Source organism: Diadema antillarum, unplaced genomic scaffold (genome assembly GCF_040938485.1).
Source record: "Diadema antillarum isolate AM-2024a unplaced genomic scaffold, OU_Dant_1.0 seq00001190_RagTag, whole genome shotgun sequence".
NCBI lineage: Eukaryota > Metazoa > Echinodermata > Echinoidea > Diadematoida > Diadematidae > Diadema > Diadema antillarum.
The window spans coordinates 181,036-200,862 of NW_027271988.1; the positions used below are offsets into that span (position 1 = coordinate 181,036).

Consider the following 19,827-nt stretch of genomic DNA (forward strand, 5'->3'; position numbering starts at 1 on the left):
AGTCTTCTCATCCAGCGGGTACTGCACAAAAACTTCAAAAATTCATAACTTTTGAACGGATTGTCTGATTTTCCTCAAACTTTCAATGATGTGTTCTACTAATATTGCTACATTCTCTCAATCCTTATGTTTATGAAGGTGAACTTGTCCTTTAATACATCGAAGATAACCTCTAATTTCAACCAAGTTTTTTAACGTAATCCCGACATTGTATGAAAAAAGGAGGTCACGCTTTCGATAGCGCAAAGTCTCAGCTACAACTTATTAAAATTCACCGAAGAAATTCACCGAAGGGTAAGTGAGCTAGTCGTCGATAAAGACAATCATGTCAATTTTCACATCTAGAAAAATTCCCTCCCATAGAGATAACACGTCATAACGAAGATACAGGAAGAAGTACATATGACCTTTGACCCCACTTTGCACAGACAAGATGGCATCTGAGCCAAAAATGGTTATCTTGTGAAATGATCCTTGTAACATGGTCTTTATGTGTGCAAAATATGGGAAAGATAAGACATGTATTCACCAAGATACAGGATGAAACATTTATGACCTTTGACCCTAATTTACATACCCAAGATGGCGTCTGATCAAGTAGTTGTTATTTTATGAAATAATGTCCGTGACATGAACTAAACATGTGCAAAATATGGTGGTGATAGGGTATGTTTTTTCTTGAGTTATTGCAAAGAAAGTTGCAAAAAGAAAGGAATATGAAAATACATCGAAGATAAGCTTTAATTTCAACCAAGTTTTTGGATGTGATCCCGACATCGGAAGAAAAAATAAAGGGCACATTCACGATAACCCAAAGTCTCAGCTACAACATATCAAAATCTGGGAGAAATTCACCGAAGCATAAGTGAGCTAGTGCTCGAAAAAGATAGTCATGTCAATTTTCATTTCCAGAAAAATTGCACTCCCTAAGAGATAACGCGTAAACAGGTCAAATTTGACAAGATTACTTTCAATCCATTTTTACGAGGTGATGCCGTCATCCAATCAAAATGTTGTTATTACATAAATGAAAGATCATTTAATAAGCTACAACATACTGAAATCTGGGTGAAAATTGGCAAAGGATAAGTGAGATACGCTCAAATGAACTTGAAATTCGATGACGTCATTTTAAAAATTTACTTTTTTCATTTTATTAAGAAATTTGATATCTTTTAATCATTTTTCCAGCATCGCCAACCCATGAAATGACATGTACAACTCATCAGCTTTCAGAATATGTAAAGAAAATGGGGGGTCACCGTCCATCCTGACGAGTAAAATCGGATTTCAAATTGGCGGTTTTTTGGCATAGTTGTACTGTCTATCGCCATTGACGCGCGCGCGGAATTTCAACTTTGACGGGCCCGTATGACGTCATATTGACTTGAAACTTGGTAGAAATATTCCTTGACATTTCAGGCATCCGATAAGGGTAAAAAAACGGGAAATTTCTATTGCATATGAGCTGTGCATGCGTATATGTGCGTGCGCGTACGTGTCCGTCCAATTTTTTCAATTTTTCAAAAAATGCTCCAAATGGTCTGAAACGTGTGCAAAAAAAATTTGAGCTCGATTTGAGCATACAAATATTTCGACGCACGCGTACGTGCACATTTTACGGGTAGAGATGAATTTTGAAAACATGAGTAGAATCAGCTTCATTTAAACTATATGTGACGTAAATTTAATTGAAAAATTCCATTCCATTAATGAGATATGATTGAGAATGTGTTTTCATATAATGACGTCATAGCGACGTCACGGTCGACTGATCACTATGATTTTACTAGATCTGTCGTCTTTGGGACACGATACATACATGGTATAAGTCTGAACTTGATAGGCATAGCACTTTCTGAGCTATATCTGCACAACTTTGGGGGAGAAATAAAGAAAGAAGAAGAAGAAGAAGAAGAAAGAATCCATACAGAAACAGAAGGTGATCCGAGAGGATACTCGGATCACCTAATAAAGCAATTCTTCGTGAATTTTACCGTATTTTTAAAATTATTAATCATTTTCCGGTGAAAACGCTACGGTGAAAACGCTAATACCACGCCAGTGTTGCTTTATTTCCATCCAACAATGAAAGATAATGCAAAAACAATGTAACGGGACACTTCAATACATTATAATAAATAATAATAAATAATATTGTAAATGAACAGAGTGATTTTTGTTTAAAACTGATGTATTTGTTGAGAGGGTAGTATAAAAACAGTATAGATAATCCATTTCATTAGGAACTTTAGATATGATAACGGTACATTGTTCTAGATAAAGACTAAGTGCACCGCGTGACACCTGTGGACATCATAACCCTTCGGATATTCCCTTCGCTGCCTTGAATAAAGATTAAGTGCACCGCATTTACAACAGAACACCTGTGGACATACAGAAGACAGTGCTCTTCTTTGTATAGCGGTTATTTTCGATTCAGAAGTATAGGGTTATAAAAACGAGATCAAATTGGTTAAAAATTCATTTATTATGACTAAGCTACTCATTTGGAAATGCTATCATAGCTTGATAAGCACATCTATGTCAGACAAACAAAATGACACCAAAAAGGTTTTGCCACCTCAGGTGGCACCAATAACCCATTTTTCGGGTCTTGGCCCATGGACTAAACAGGCTCCTCAGCACAGGCCTCCAATGCAGCGCAAGAAATAACTACCAGCATACTCAAAGAGGTAGGTAGTTTCGATTCACATTATGATCATACCTGCAGTCCCCAATGTATTTGTACATGTGTGCAATGTATTCCAAGGAAAGCTCCAGTGGCAGTCAGAGGTCGAGTGAGGCTTTTTTACAGGCGATGGTGCCAAATCACAGCTGATCCATTCATTTTGGCAGCAATCAGGGGTTACAAAATTGAGTTTGAAGAAGCATGTATGCCCCCTAGGAGGGATAAGCCCTTCATTCAATACAAACCAAACCAGCACAGTTCAGCTTGTATTGACAGAGAGATCGCAAGCTTACTGACGAAGAATGTTATCGAAGAATGTGGTCATGAAGAAGGAGAATTTCTCTCCAACATTTTCACATGACCCAAGGAAAATGGAGGTGTCCGACTAATACTTGATTTGTCAAAATGGATAACATTCATACAGCTGCCCTTTTAATCTCCCCAGGAGATTTCCTAGCCTCAGTCGACCTCCGAGATGCTTACTACTCCATCCCAATTGACACTGAATACAGAAAATTCTTGAAATTTCCATGGAAAGGGAAATTTTACAGATTCAAAGTCCTACCAAATGGGCTCAGCACAGCGCCCAAACTTTTCACCAAACTCATGAAACCTGTTTTCGCTGCACTGAGAGAAATGGGGCACATAGTATTAGGCTACCTTGATGATACTCTCATTATCGGACAGTCAATAGAACAAGCAAAGGAGGCTGTACGTGCAACCACAAATCTCCTGTCTGAACTAGGTTTCGTAGTCCACGAGGAGAAATCTATGCTAGAACCCCAACAAGAGCTCACATTCCTAGGGTTTAAGCTGCACACGGGTGATATGACTATCTCCCTGCCAGAAGAGAAAATGCAGGACATTATCACAGTCTGTTCAGATTTGCTTGACAATACTAGACCCACAATCAGGTAGGTGTCACATGTTATCGGGAAGATAATAGCTACTTTCCCTGGAGTCCAACATGGTCCTCTTTTCTACAGATGTCTAGAATGTGACAAAATTGCCGCCCTTAAAGCTAACAAAGGCCATTTTGACAGACCTATGAAGCTGTCATTAGAAGGGAAAGAAGAGCTCAAATGGTGGATTAATCATGTCATTGAGGAGTGTGCACCTATTAAGCGTAACAGACCTACACTTGAGCTGCATACAGACGCTAGTGGGCTTGGGTGGGGAGCCACAAATCTGTCCATGGAAACAGGAGGCAGATGGAACGATCTTGAAATGAAAAGAGCTAGAAAGAATGATATCAAGCCGGGTTTGGACTGAAGTCCTTTTGCTCTTCTTTTTATGATGTTCATGTCCTCCTTAGGTCAGATAACACAACAGCAGTTGCTTATTTGAATAACATTGGAGGTATTAAGTCCAAGGACTGTGACAGTGCAGCTAGAGACATCTGGAGGTGGTGCATGGAACGTAATATTTGGGTTACTGCAGCACACCTTCCAGGGAGTGAGAATACTGAGGCAGACAGCAGGTCTAGAAAGTTCAGTGACCGAAATGAATGGATGCTTAACAAGCAAGCCTTTAACAAACTAGTTTCAGTTTTTGGGCTTCCAGACATTGATCTGTTTGCTTCCAGACTAAACAACCAACATGAGAGATATGTCACTTGGTTGCCAGATCCAAATGCAGAAGCCATAGATGCATTTACGTTGGATTGAGGAGAATTCAAATTCTATGCCTTTCCCCCATTCTGTCTCATCCCAAGATGTCTTCAAAAAATTAATACAGATAATGGTAGTGCCACATTGGCCCACACAGGCATGGTTTCCTAAGCTGAAAAGGATGTTAAAGGGTGAAGCACTGCTAATTACAAGGAGTAGGAACCTATTAACGCAACCTGTAACGCATGAACCACATCCCTTGTATGATCGAATTGATCTTCTCTGTTGCAGGTTATGCGGCAGCCCTTCGAAAGGACAGGACTAAAGAAGGAAATTGTGGACATTTTGGCCGCTTCTTGGAGAGCCTCTACCCAGAAGCAATATTGTGTGTACATAAGGAAGTGGAAAGACTTTTGCAAGAGCAAGAAGAAAAGCCATCTTCACTCTAGTGTTCAGTTTGTTTTAGAATTTCTTAGTGAGCTTTTTCATGCAGGAGGTTTTGGATACAATGCACTCAACACAGCAAGAAGTGCGCTCGCATCATTCCTAGTTCTTGAGGATGGTGCCTCTACAGTTGGGAACAACATTTTGATATCAAGATTTATGAAGGGAGGTTTTCCATCTCCGAACCCCAAGACCTTGCTATGTAGATACTTGGGATGTAAATATTGTGTTTTGCTATCTCAGAAAGCTGTCACCGGCAAATGCACTGAGCCTACGAGATCTCACCAAAAAGCTATGCATGCTCAGGAATGGCTCTCTCCTCAACACAGAGAGCACAGTCATTGCAGCTCCTGGATTTGGACAACGTGATACTCAAGGGATCATCAGTTACATTTCATTTCAGCAAGCTACTGAACAAAATGGGCCGGGAAATGCTGGCTTAACACTGAGCATGAGGGCCTACCCCCCAGATCGTCGATTGTGCGTTGTCAACTACATCAAAGCCTACATGCGGAGGACTGAGGAAATTCAAGGTCAAGAGCGTCGGCTCTTTTTTAGTTTTTGCAGACCCCATGCGAAAGTAACGTCGCAAACCATCTCCCGGTGGATCAAAGATGTTATGGCAGCGGCAGGAATCGACACTTCAAAATATAAGGCTCACTCAACAAGAGCAGCTGCGACGTCAGCTGCACACAGAGCAGACTTGCCAGTTTCGTTCATCCTTGAGAAAGCAGGCTGGATGAATGAAAAAACTTTCAGAAAGTTCTACAGCAAACCCTTGCTCGATGATGGGAGCAAGCGTCTCACAACTGCTCTACTAAAGAAATGACCAGACAGGATAAACAATTTACCCTTTTTGGTGAAGTGTATGACAATTCATAGAGTCATTTCTGTTATCTTTCTTACAAATATGGCTGCTGGGCTTCAAAATCTCAGAATGTAGTCTCTTTCGGAGACTCTAGAAGTAAAATAGAAATACTAAATGAGAACTTACCTGTTTGAAATTCGATCTTTATTTTACGAGGGAGTTGTAGGAAGAGAATACATTCCCTCCTCTCCCTCCCAAAGTTTTCAAACTTGAGGCTAAGTTCTCCATAATCTTTCAAATATCCAGCAGCCAAATTTGATGCTTCAAAAAATGACTGCGCGTGCGCAAAGCGGGTCTCTCAATATATTCTCTTCCTACAACTCCCTCGTAAAATTAAGATCAAATTTCAAACAGGTAAGTTCTCATTTAATCTTTCTATTAGTTGACAAAAGAAGTAGGTACTTGGCATTATTCCTTTTAACTTAGATCTACTTGTTAACAAGAAGGAGTAAAGGATTCACAGATAATGAGAGGTTGGCAGTCAGGACTGAGCGCTCTCTCTCTCTCTCTCTCGGGCGCCTTTGAATGTTTCTACAGATAAATGGCGCTATATAAATGCTATTTCATCATCATCATCTCTCTCTCTCTCTCTCCCTCTCTTTGTCGGGCATATTCGAATGGCAAGATTCAGTCAGTCCATTTGATGGAAGATTCTATATCTAAAACACCTAAATCATTGATTCTATTTCTGAACTCATGTAGGTCTACAGTACCAGATAGAGTAGAGTCAAACTTAAACCTCCGCTCTAGAGACTAGGGATAGGATATTATGATCTAGCCTCTCGGCGTAGGGTCTAAAGTCAATAAGATATTTTTACTAACGTGTAAAGTTCTAAATCTAACAGTTTAATGTCTTTACCTTGTTAGCTCTAAGTACGTTTGTCGTTAGACATTGATCTGGAACTACAGTAAAACCTCACATTTCATTAGAGAAATCAAGACACTGTTATAGCAAACTGGGCCTATGGCTTAGACCTACAACATAGTAAGTCTAGGCCTACTCTCAGTCTCAGAAAAAGGTAGGCCCCTCCGGTAAATAGCATTAGGGACTGAGTTTCTACAGTGTAAAATTGAACAGTTAACAAAAGTAAAGTAAGATGTTGTTTTACTGCTAGACTAGAGCTAACAGAATATTCTAATGTTAGGTCAAGAATGAAATGTTGGATCTAACGTGAACTTTAGATCTAAGTTAGCCTAGATATATATGCATGCATTGGAACCTCTAGATGTCTAGGCCTAGATCTAGCTAGGCCTTGCTAGTTGGGTCTTTACAAGAAAATTGCCTAGGTTACTTGGTAGAATCAGTGGCCGAGATCTTGACTAGAAAATACTAGATCCTCATTCTGGATGCCAGCTAGGATTTTATTTATACTTCTTAGACCCCTAGATTTTCTATAGAAACATTGTGTTGCCATTGTAACAACATTTTTAAGTGAAAATCATAGAAATTGCTGATTTACTTATCTTGCTCCCTCAGGTTTTGAGCACTTGACTTGAGATATGGCACAATGTGACCATCAGTGAGCAAAATATTTATTCAGTGTTGTTTTTTTCAATAAAAAGCATACAAAGTAATTGCTAGTTGAGCTAACTCCCTCAGTGTTAAGTGGGGGTATTAATCACATTGAGTGATAGTTCTTGAGTTTTCTGTTTTTGAAGGGATGACTTTATAATATACTGTAAAACATGATATATTCGCGGCATGAAAATTTTGTGAATTGGAGCCGATGGCCTTTCTCCCAGTATGAAATTTTTGCCAATTGCAACTGGCATCCAATGCATATTGTGTAGGCAAGAACTTTCGCATGCATTTTACTTTCGCGAATGTCGGCACTCGCGAAATTTGTGAAATTAGAATGCATGCGAACATTCCTCTATTTACAGTACTCTGTTCCATAGCACCATGAGTATCTTTTCAGGTAGAATGAGAGCTTTATAAGAGTTTCTCTATTATTATTATTATAAGCTAAATGTTATTATACCCCCACCGACACATAGTGTGTATGGAGGTACATAGGAATCACTCTGAGGTTGAGTGGCTGGGCAGTCGGTCGGTAGGTTGTGGATCGAACTACTCTAATTTTTTTAGCGAATGACCCCAAATTTGGTATGTGTGACCGCTATCAAAGATGGATGTGCAAGATACCTTTTTTATTAATTAGTATCGCATAATGCGTTGCCATGACAATGGCAAATTTTTCGTAAAAACTTTTGGATTGAACTTCTCTCTCATTTTTAGCTCACCCGAGCCAAAGGCTCAAGTGAGCTATTGCGATCGCTCTTTGACGGGCATCCGGCGTGCCTTGTGCGTCGTGTGTAAACTTTGTACATTTTCATCTTCTTCTTGAAAACCCCTTGACCGATTTTCACCAAACTTGGCAGGGAGCATTCCTCGGGGGATATGAACTCATTTGTTCATATCCGCTCAGTGCCCAACCTGGGGGGGGGGGGGGGCAGAGGGGCCCAACCCACCCCTCACCCTTCCCCCTCCCCCCCCCCAAAAAAAGAGAAAAACTGAAGGAATCTTAGACAATCTTCTTCTCTAGAACCAGAAGTGATAGAGCCGAGTTAATACTATGAGTTAGTACAGTGATGACAGTAGTTTCAAGTGCGTTCATGGCGGAATCAGGGGTGCTTCCCTTGTGACCTAGTTGAGGGTGGTGGGAGGGGTCCTGAATTGTACATGTTCATCTTCTTCTGGAAAACCATTATGAATTGTCACCAAACAGGTAGCATCCCTAGGGTAATCTCAGTTCCGTCTAATGGGCACCATGCCCCACCTGGGGGCCCCAGGGGGGCCCAATTTACTCCCCATTAAGGAATCTTTAAAGATCTTCCCTAGAACCAGAAGTGATAGAGCTAAGTTGATACAATGAGTTAGTACATTGATGACTGTTTCAAGTTTGTTCGTAGTGGAATCAGGGGTGCCCCCCCCCCCCTTGGGACCCAGGGGAGGGGGCCTAAATCATACATTTTCGTCTTCTTGAAAACAACAAAGGATTTTCACCAAATAGGATCTCAATATGTTTGAATGGACATCATGCTTCCCTTGGGGGCCCCAGGGGGCCCAAACCTCCTAAATTAAGGAACATTCAATAATATTCTTCTCTAGAGTCAGAAGTGAAGGACAGTGTACTTGGCAGGAATTTTATCAGTGTGATGGAATATGCAAATGGACACCATGCCCCGGCTCTCAAAGCTGCCCCACCCCACCCGTTGCCCCAAGTTTCCAATGTCCTCAGGTAAGAGTCTGCAAGAATGCATGGAACTTGCGATACTCAGGTGAGCGCGAGAGCCCCCGGGTCTCTTGTTTGAGCAATTAACCCCAAATTTGGCATGTGTGACCGCTATCAGAGGCAGATGTGCAAGACACCTTTTTCATTAGTATTGCATCATGTGTTGTCATGGCAATGGCAAATTTTCATTAAAATCTTACAAAATGTGCCTCAAACTACTCTCAGTTTTGTAGCAATTCAGTTGAAATTTGGCATATACGATCAATGTAATGTGTAGATTTACATCAGTAGTTCTTGTGGAAACTCCGTGAGAGACGTAGTTTTGACTAATTTTCGCCCATAGAGCTTTGTCAAGTCAATGGCAGATTTTATTTTGAAGCAGATATAAATCAAAATAAAAGATGTGTCATCAGTGGTAGCGCGTCCATAACAAAATGTGCACATACACAAGTAGCGCACGAAGTAGGACGTCACAAAGGAAACTAAGAAGGCAGGGAAAATACAAGAAGCGCACAAAATAAGACATCACAAAGAACACCGAGAAAACATGCCACAAAGCAAGAAAGTGGAAGATCGCAGATGAGGGAAAGAGAGAGGGAGAGAGAGAAAATAGGAATGAAAATAAAAATGACATACACAGAGGCAGAGAAGATAAAGAGAGAAGAGATGAATTATTCCTTAACGGGGAAAGAACGGAAAGAAACATTGAGTCCATTGGGTTGCAGGCAGCCAAGGCAATGGATAAATTGTTCCTCGTGTAGTTTGCGGACTTCGTCTGTGCCACCATGACAGGTCGTCATCATGCCAATCTTGAGGTGATTGATGGTGTGCCTGGGCAGGTTGATGTGGTGGGCCACTGGAAGTCCAGGTGTATTGAGCCTTACCGATCGAAGGTGTTCTGTTGTGCGGTCTGCCAGTCTCCGTTTAGTCTCGCCTATGTAGATCTTGTGGCAGGCTGTACATGTGATCACGTAGATCACATTTTCGGCAGTGCAGGAGAAACGATCGTGAACAAACCAGGTGTAATTTGGTCCTTTGATGTGTGCTGCTCCATCCACATGGCTACTTGTGTTGCACCTTCTCTTTCCACAGGGTTGGGTACCGCATCCCAAATCTGCTTCAGACTGTGCCTGGGCCTTCATCCCTGTGTGGACCAGCAGATCCAGCAGACTCCGGTCCTTCTTGTATGCTACGAGAGGAGGATCTTTGAAGATTTCATTGGTGGTGGCATCCTCTTGTAAGATGTGTGTCTTGTCCATAATGGTGGAAACGAGCTTTTCCGTTGATGGGCGATATGTCAGAACTAGTGGTACTCTGTCGCTGTTCTGTTGTCTCCTGGGCTCCAGGGCTTCTTGCTTCTTGTTGCCCTTTTGACAACCTGTTTAGGGTAGCCACTCGTTCAAAGAAACCAGCCATTTCAGGCGATTTCTGTTGGAAGTCTTCATCATCACTGCAGAGACGGTGGAGTCTAGTGAGTTGGGAGAACGGTATTGAGTGTTTGCAGCTGGTCGGGTGAGATGATGAGTAGTTCAGATAGCAATGCGCATCGGTAGGCTTGTAGTGTACGCTTGTCTTTATCCGATCTCCTTCTAGGCTGAGCTTAATGTCCAGGAATGCAATCGAGTCTGCGGAAATTTCATGCGTGAATCTTAGTGAGTTATGGAAGTTGTTGAAGTGGTTCATTCAGTTGTTCGAGGGTGCAGGATGCAACTCCGATGTAGTCGTCAATGTACCTCTTTAGAAGAAGTGGTTTGTGGCCTTGGAAACTCCTGATAATTTCCTCCTCGATGAGGCCTACGAAAAGGCAGGCATACGAAGGGCCCATTTTAGTTCCCATGGCAACTCCCTTCTTCTGATGGTAGAAATTTCCATTGAACTGGAAAGTGGAAAGTTTCAGCACTAGCTCCACAAGGCGCAGGATGGTGGTGTCATCTGGCCGGTCAGGAGACGGGAACTTCTGCAAGAAATGCTTTATTGCCCGTATTCCCTCATGTAGAGGGATATTACTGTAGAGAGAAGAAACATCCATGGTAAACAGATATTGGGGGCCTTGTGCTGAGAGCTTCAGAGTTTCAAAGACACGGAGGGCATCCAAAGAGTCCTTCAGGTATGTATCCAGCTGTGCAACAAGAGGGGAGAGTACGCCATCTAGGTTTTGACTCACCAGCTCCGTCGGGCTTCCTATGGTAGAAACTATTGGTCTGCCGAAATTACCCTCTTTGTGGATTTTAGGAAGAAGGTAGGAGGTTGAAACGCGGGGGGACTTCTGACAAAGGTTCGATGGCGATGGTGGGAGAGCGTTACTCCTGATAAGATCCGTAACTGTGTCTTTAACAATCTTGTGATGATCGCTTGTTGGATCACTGTCTATCTTTTCATAGAAAGTTGGATTGTTCAGTTGACGCTCGACCTCGGCGATGTATAAGTCACGTCGCCATACGATGACGGCTCCTCCTTTGTCAGCCGATTTTATAATGTAGTTGGTGTTCTTCCTCAGGGACTTAAGCACTTTTTCTTCTTTCTCAGTGATATTAGATCGAGATGGTGTACAGGATGACTTTAGGTTGTTGACGTCCATCCTACATTTACTGATAAAGTGATCAAGATTGGGGTTCTCACCTTCTGATGAAGTCCAAGTAGAACGCTTCGGTTGCAAAAATTCAAATGACAGAGGGCGTGATGGTTTGGGGGTAAAATCCGCCGAGTCATTTATTCCCCGGTCAGCTTGATCAGATTCACTGTTCTTTTCGGCAAAGTGTGCTTTCAGCCGTAGACGACGTGCGAAGCTCTCGAAGTCATGTCGAACCTCAAAATCATCCACTGATTTCCGTTTTGGAACAAACGTCAAGCCTCTCGAAAGAAGAGCGCGTTCACCTTCATCAAGCGGTAAATCTTCAGGAATAGTTACAACTAGACGATGAGACGAAGGTTTCCTTTCATCAGCAATAATGTGATCTTCTGTCCCATGAACACTCTCTTTGATACTATGATGTTCGGCATTAGTATCAGACACTCGATTAGCCACGAGGTAGAACAAGGAGGCAAGTTTCTTATGTTTGTGGAATTGAAGGCAAGTATAGATAATAGTACTCACAGTTGCAGTCAATGTAATGTGTATTTGTGCAAGACACCTTCTTTGTATGTGTGAACAAATCTACTGCCATGGCAACAGCAGTTTTTTATACCATTGACCAATTATGCAAAAATATGTAGATTGACCTAACTCCCTGAGTTTTTTTATTATTTAACTTGAATTTTGGCACGTGTGACCACTACAGCATATAGACGTGTAGAACATATCTTCTGTTGATGTTGAACAATGCATTGCCATTGTAAGGTAAAGCATTTTTTTCACTAAAAAGCATGCAATGATATTGTGGATTCAGCTAACTCCTTCAGTCTTTAAGCATTTAGCTTGAAATTTGGCACATGTGACCACTATAGTAGGTAGATGTGCATTGTTGAACAATGTGTTGCCAGGGTAACAGCATAATTTGAATAAAAAAAAAAAACATACAAAATACTGTGGATTCAGCTAAGTCCCTCAGTCTTAGAGCATTTGGCTTGATATTTGGCATATTTGACTAACAGTGAGCAAAATACATCTACAGTTGAACCTCTCTTATCCGGCCTCCCCTTATCCGGATCTCTCTATTATACGGACGCAATCTCGCCGTGATTTTTTTTTTTTAATAATTTTGGGAGGAAAGGGGGATTCCCAACTCCTTGAGAACTCCTACACAAACACACATGAATTACATATTACTTCCAATATGATTAACATACATTACATCAAATTTCCTTCCAAATTGCTTACCTTCAGACATTTTAACATCCCCAAACATTCCCAAATGTAACAATAAAAAGGTTGCAGTATACACATTACTACATGTGGTACTACAATGGGCTACATCAGTACATGTGTATGTATATGTACATGTATAAAGCATTGAGTCTCCCGTATCCGGCCAAATCCCTTATCCGGATGAGCCACGGTCCCGACTTGTCCGGATATGAGAGGTTCAACTGTATTCAATATTGAACAATGCATTGCCATGGTTTCAAAAAAAAAAAAATCCATTAAAAAGCGTACAAAGTAATAGCTTGTTGAGCTAATTCCCTCAGTTTTATATGGGGGTATTCATGACATTGAGGGATAGTTCTGGTTCATACTAGGTATAGTAGTAGCATCAGTGTAATAATGACACACACACACACTAGGTATAGTAGTAGCATCAGTGTAATAATGACACACACACAACAACAACAACAACAACAACAACAAACATTACAACGAGAAGAGATGTAATTTTGAAATCACTTCCACAGCTGCCAGACTTATTCGGTAACAGAAGAAGGCCATAATTTCAATATGGTCTGCCAAATATATTTCGCCACGTAATGAAAGTCCAGAAGTTAGTACCTGTGCGACATAATAATACTACAGCACGCACTGGCATTTTACGTAAGACAAGTGTGTGCATGCTACAGTCTTGTCCACCAGCTTGACAGTGGTAATTTACTTTACATGCTTATAAGATTGCTGCACTGTAGAGCTGGGCAATAGTCATTGCGACAATAGGGAAATATGGTGATTTTCAGCATGTGTATAAGAGTGGAAATGAGCAGTTTGGTGGAGGTCTGTGCTCTCCAAGTGCTTTTTATGCCTCCGCCACAAAGTGTCGCCGGAGGCATTATGTTTTCAGGTTGTCCGTCCGTCGGTAATCAATTTTGTGGACAGCGTAACTAAAAAACCGTTGAGGTATCCTAATGAAACTCGGCATGTAAAATGTATGAGTGGGCAAAGTTGTGCCTATCAACTTTTGTGTGCCCATGCTCAAGGTCAAAGGTCAAAAGGTCAAGGTCAAATGCTCAAAATTGCACTATTTTGCCTGATAGATACATGTATGATATATGCAATGCCTGAAGGTATTTTCTTTAAACTTAGTGTATACATGTACTAACAAATAAAGACTCTGCAGAGAGTGTTTCGGGTCATGAGGTCAAAGGTCAGTTAAAAATTTAAAAATTTCACTTTTTTCTCCATGTCTTGCAAATGATTCAAGGTGTCTTCATGAAAGTTGTTACATATGCATGCACTGACTGGCAGCGATTATCTAGGGAATTTGGGGTCATGAATCAAAGGTCAGGGGTCAAAGGTCAACTCAAAATTTCACTTTTTCCCTCATAATTATGCAATGCCTGCAGGATTTTTCTTGAAACTTAATGTATACATGTATTGCCCAATAGAGATTCTCTGGGAAGTTTCTTGCCAAAAGGTCAAAGCTCAAGTGAAAGTGCTAGATTTCCCATCTTCCTCCATATCTCAAAAGTGACTCAAGGTATCATCATGAAACTTTGTACATATTTATGCATGTTCTACCTGACAGTGTTTCTCTAGGGAATTTTGGGGTCATAGGGTCAAACGCCAGACTAAAATGCAGAAATATTTAATACTGAAATTACACTTTTTCTCCATACCTTGAAAATTGCTCAATGCATAAACTTATAAAAAAGTGAAGTAAAAATCCTGGAATCCCCAAATACATGTACCTGCACTCTTGGACAATATAACAAACCTAGATTAAGGAAAATGCACATTCAACACATTTGTGACAAACCTGACATTGTACTATACACCTATCAGGAGAACCATGCATTGCGGCTGATTTTCACCTCGCATCGCCGGTCGGATATTGTCTTCGACCAAGAAGTGAATCTTCAAAGCCCATTTTCTCCCAATTTTGTCAGGCTAACAAATTAATAAATGCATTATATTCGCTTTATATGACCACTTACAGTGCCGGAGAATACAAGTGTTTTATATCAATGCAAAGCTTAGGAAATGGGCAATGTGATTCAATGAAAAAATGCATTTTCAAAATTCCTTACTTTTGCCTGAAACTGCTGTCGCCGGTCACATTTTTACATTAGTCTTTCACAGAAATCATAACAATGATTTAGTTATTTCAATGGCATGTGTTCTTAAAGCAAAAACAATTAAGTCTTCCCTAGCCCAGTGTTATGGAGCTATGTGTGCTATAAAGGCTTTCAATATTGCTTGATATAAATGGAGAAATGTTTTCTGACCTCTCTCTAACCACCGTGCTCTGTGCTCACAGAGAGCGAATGGCCACTGACATCCTACAGGGCTGCTTTGTAGTTGGCTGCACACTGTGTGCCCTTATCAGCCTTGTACTCCTGAGAGAACAGGTGGCCCATGGGGGAGGTCCTGAGTGGCTGGAAGACCCTGCAGGGGAGAATGCTAGAGGTGGCGGCAATGCTGGAGTGGCTGAGGGAGTCTTGGAACGAGCACTGAGGGGGTTTGCCAACAACAACCAACTCCAGGCAGCTCAGAATCAACAGGTAGGGGCCCATTTTAAACACACACACAAAAAAAAGTTTCAGGTTTAGAAACTTACAATTCTTGTTTTTTATGATGGTAATCTTCTATGTCATCTCAAGGGAAGATATTGTAATATTAATGGTTGATTTAGAGGCAAGAATTATCTTCTCTACTCCTCCTTGTAATATCATAAAAACATGACTTTTCATACAAAAAGAAAAGGTGGGAAGCATAGGTGATTCAGAGAGGCTGACACGGGGGGGGGGGGGGGGGTCATGTGTATGCATTATCTTATGTATTTTCTTTCTTTTTAATGTGGACGGTCTTGAAAATTTAAATTTGTATAGATATCTCCTCCAAAAGCATTTGGCACCGGGCTGCAGCGACTGGTGCTCTCAGCCGCGGGAGGGTCGGCTGTACTTGGTCAGCCATATTTTGTGCTCCGCTCTCTGCCTCAATGTCAACATCGAGGGCAGAAAAAGTCTAAATATGCTTAATGCATGATATGCGTGACTAAAGAGCAGAGCATTTTATATTCAGCGATTTCTGCATCCTGGACTCTTTCGACTATCATACGCAGTGGATTGTGCATATTCAGCAATTGCACTCTGCTCTTTCTCACTCGCCCAGCTGATCACTCGCCAAGACGGTGGACATACACATGCATGCTGTGTACAGGTACCGCAGAGTGGCCTGTGTGTGTATGTATTATGCCATGTCGTTTATCGCGGTGCACGGAACATGGCAAATGTCGCCACTGGTGAGCCCAAATGAAAGCTACAAATGCGGTATTTAATTTTATTTTTGCATATTAACTGCAAGATCTGTGCAGCTCAGCTGAGTCATAAGGCACTTTTCGATTTGCACGTTGATGCAGGCGTCACCGTGCTATGACATACACTGTTTACGTACTGCACATGCGTCAGTGTCGACTCCTCGTTCACCACCCAATTTTCAAACGAGTTCACCCAGTTTATCACCATCCACCCAAATTTACTCACGCTGCACTCACGCCGCATTATCTATGACGTCATACTCCACTCACGCAAGACGATATCACACAAAAGATCATGATTACTCTCAGCAAATCATTGTTCAGTTCACCTGCTTTCCTATATCTTTCGAGAGAATATCAATAATGATTTTAATTACATAAAAGTTTATGATCTTGTTACATCACAGCAGCACCGCTGACATACAAACTACAGCCTCAGGTATCTAGTTTATTTGCCTGCTTTCACTGTCTTGCAATGTGCAATTGCATACCGTAGTCCCACACATGCATGTACAAGTAATGCTGTACGCAATCACGTCTCGGTGCTTGGCATGGTGCAGTGCATTGCACCTTGCAGTCTTACCATGCATTATGTTTTAAAGGGACTGTACAATACTGGTTGAGGTGAGGATTCAGATTTCTAACATTTTTTGGTGAGATAATGAGCAGCCTCTTGTGAAATATGAAAGAGCGTGTAATTTCAAGAAGGATTCAACATTTATTGGATGAAATTGGCATTGAAATGGCTGAGATATGCAAAAAAAGTGATCCTAGTAAGATAGACAGGCCACGACTTTTATAAGGATCTCTTTGTTTTACCTTGTTTTTAGATATCTCAGTCATTTCAAAACCGATTTTCATCAAATAAACTTTTGATTCCCCTAGAATTGTATGCTCTTAAACATTTCATAGAGTGGTTTCTAAATATCTCGCAAAATGTTACAAGCTGAATCCTCACCTCAACCAGTACTTTACAGTCCCTTTAAAATCCACATAATTCATCCCAGGATACCTATTCAGCATCTAGTCAAAGACAAAGTCAATATCAAAAGTAAAAAACAAGTCACAAATTCCACATATGCACACAAGTTACAGGTACTGGTCATGCCACGAGACGCGACGACCGAAATTGAAGTTTTTCAGCAGTAGCTCGATGTGGGGAGGTGATGCGTTGACATACACTTCCGGCTGGCGTCACAACATTCTCGTTCGCCCAATTGAAAAGTCCCTATTGAGTTTACTCTCACATCAGATGTCATTGTACAGAGACTGTTGTATATGTCCATTCCAATGGTGTTTGGGATGCAACAATGTACATGCACCACTGCATAGAACAGACAAGTCCATTCTCCCATGTAGGGCCAACCAGCAGGTGCAGAATGAGCCGCCCCTGTATCAGCCGCTTAAGGCTCGGTCCCACTTGTTTTTAGGGAGATTCGCATATGAATTGCGCACAAAATTGGTTTATATTCACTAAACATCCGCAATATTCGTGAAACATGCTTGTACAAGTCAGCCGACATCCGCACACATCCGCACTTATCCGCAGAGGCACGTTTTTCCATTCCCAGAAATTTTGAGCTGCACAAATTTTGGTTGCGGATGACATCCGCCTTACATACACAGTGTACGCAATACATACACAATACATATGCAGTACATACTCAATCTTTGCGTTTTATATCCGTTTTTATCTGCTGATATCTGCAACTGACGGGATATTGCGGCTTGGCAGTGAACTGGGACAGTGTGTATTAAAAATGGATACACAATATCCTATCACAAAATGCCTATCACATCCACATCACAAACTAAAATAATTTGTAGCGAATGCATACAGATTGGCCACAAATAGTTTGTTTGTATTACGTCTGCTTTGCATCTGATTTGCGAACAATTTGCAAGTGCATAATGAACACTTCAGGTAAACCTGAAGTACTATATAAATATAGACCCCAAAGACGTGTGATCCACAGTTGCTGTCATCCAACAACATAACAATTAACTTTTCCAAGTCCAGCAATTGCTCCAGAGGTGGAGAAGGCGGCGAAGAAGAAATCAAGGAGCTGTTTGGGTGAGACCATGGATTGGTAGAAGACTAGACATGGGCATGTACAATGAGCTGATGGTGGAGCTGCGTGTAATGAAGGTCCACGTGCCTTTCACAACTTCGTGTGAATGGCCCCATCCATGTTTGACTGAACAAGGAACAAACCAACTTCAGACCTAACTTGGAGCCTGGTCTCAAGGTGGCATTAACCCTGCGCCACCTGGCCTCGAGAACAAAACACAGGGACATGCAGTATGCCTGGAGGGTGCCACACATCACCATCAACAAAGTTGTCAGAGAAGTATGTGAGGCCATAGTGGAGGAGTACCTAGATAAGCAGATGACTTGCCCCACCACCAAAGAAGAATGGCAGCAAATTGCTGATGACTGGCTGCAGGGATGGAACTTCCCTCACACCATTGGTGCTATTGATGGCAAGCATGTGGCATGCAAAGCTCCTCCCAACACAGGGTTGGAATATTACAACTACAAGGGCTTCTTCAGTATCATACTGCTTGGCATGGTCAGTTCCGACTACAAGTTCCTCTGAGCTGACGTATGCAGGAAATGGCGCGCATCAGATGCCAAAATCTACAACCACAGTGAGCTAAAGCAAGGTCTAGAAAACAGCAACATCATGGGTTGGACACGTCCAGACCCCCTGCCCAATGACACACAAGATATTCCCTGCTTCATTTTTTGGTGATGATGCTTTCTCCCTAAGAACATACCTGATGAAGCCATACAGCACGAAGAACCTAGCTGACCAGGGAGGAGCGCATCTACAATTACAGATTTTCAAGGGATATGGTATGACAAGGCCTTGAGCATGCTCAAAACTTGTTCCGAGTAAGTCGCAGGGGTTCGCCCGCAGAGGTACACGCAGAACACCAGTACGAGACCCTTACCGGCAGCATCTGGGAGGCAACTCAAATGCAGGTACTTCGCAGTACCCGTAAGTTGCTGATAACAGAAAATGGATCAGTTTCAAAGCTCTCGCGCAGATCACACGGAATACACGCAAGTAGAAGGTAAGTAGCACGCATCTAGCTGGTAAGACACAAGTGCGAAACTCGCAAACATTCTTGTCCGCCCGCAGAAAATTCTTCTGCGTGCTGGAAAATCCCTATTCCCGACAAGCCCACATAGCTTGCCCGGAAAGGTGTGACATGGCCTTCAGTTGTTCTCTGTAATTTCTTATGTGTTTATAGATTTCTTATATTTTAGTGGCACATACCCAAGATATGTCAGATCCAGAACACAGCCAGAAGAAAAGATGTCACATACCTTTAAAAAGTCACATTATTGGTTTGAATAACAAAAAATTATGGTGAAAAGAGCATTTCAACAAACAAAAAAAGTACCATGTCCAGTGCACAAAACGCCTAGAGATTTCCTATCTGTTGCCATTATGCTGGAATTAAGTTGTATATGCTAAAAACAGACAAATAATGCCTAGCATAATGCCAGAAGCTGAAGCGTCTAAAATTATGCCAAAAAGAATACAGCCGGCCAACCGGCCAGCACCGCTAGCATGTGCGCACACACCCTTCACATGCGCTACCTGGACCCCCGTACTAGTACACATGTGTAACGTATGCTCGCATGTTGTCGCAGTAGCGAGCAAATACATTTCCTTTTACTTCTTCATACGATCGTCAATATTCATTGCAGTAATTTTACTATTCTGAGTACAGTTGAACCGTTATGACATATCGTAACCTGAAACATGTGAGAATAAAACCTTGTGGCCCAAAATATCTTATTAGAGGTCAAAATTGTCAGTGGCCTGACCATGTTTCTTGT

General features: G+C 41.6%; 1 protein-coding gene across 1 annotated transcript in view; it reads left to right on the forward strand.

Moving 5' to 3' along the window:
• The window catches only part of LOC139744590 (E3 ubiquitin-protein ligase MARCHF6-like), a 246,330-nt gene that overhangs the window by 156,261 nt on the left and 70,242 nt on the right, over positions 1-19,827 (forward strand). Inside the window, 1 exon segment of the mRNA XM_071655019.1 lies at positions 14,973-15,216. Within this exon segment, the coding sequence (XP_071511120.1) occupies positions 14,973-15,216 (244 nt within the window).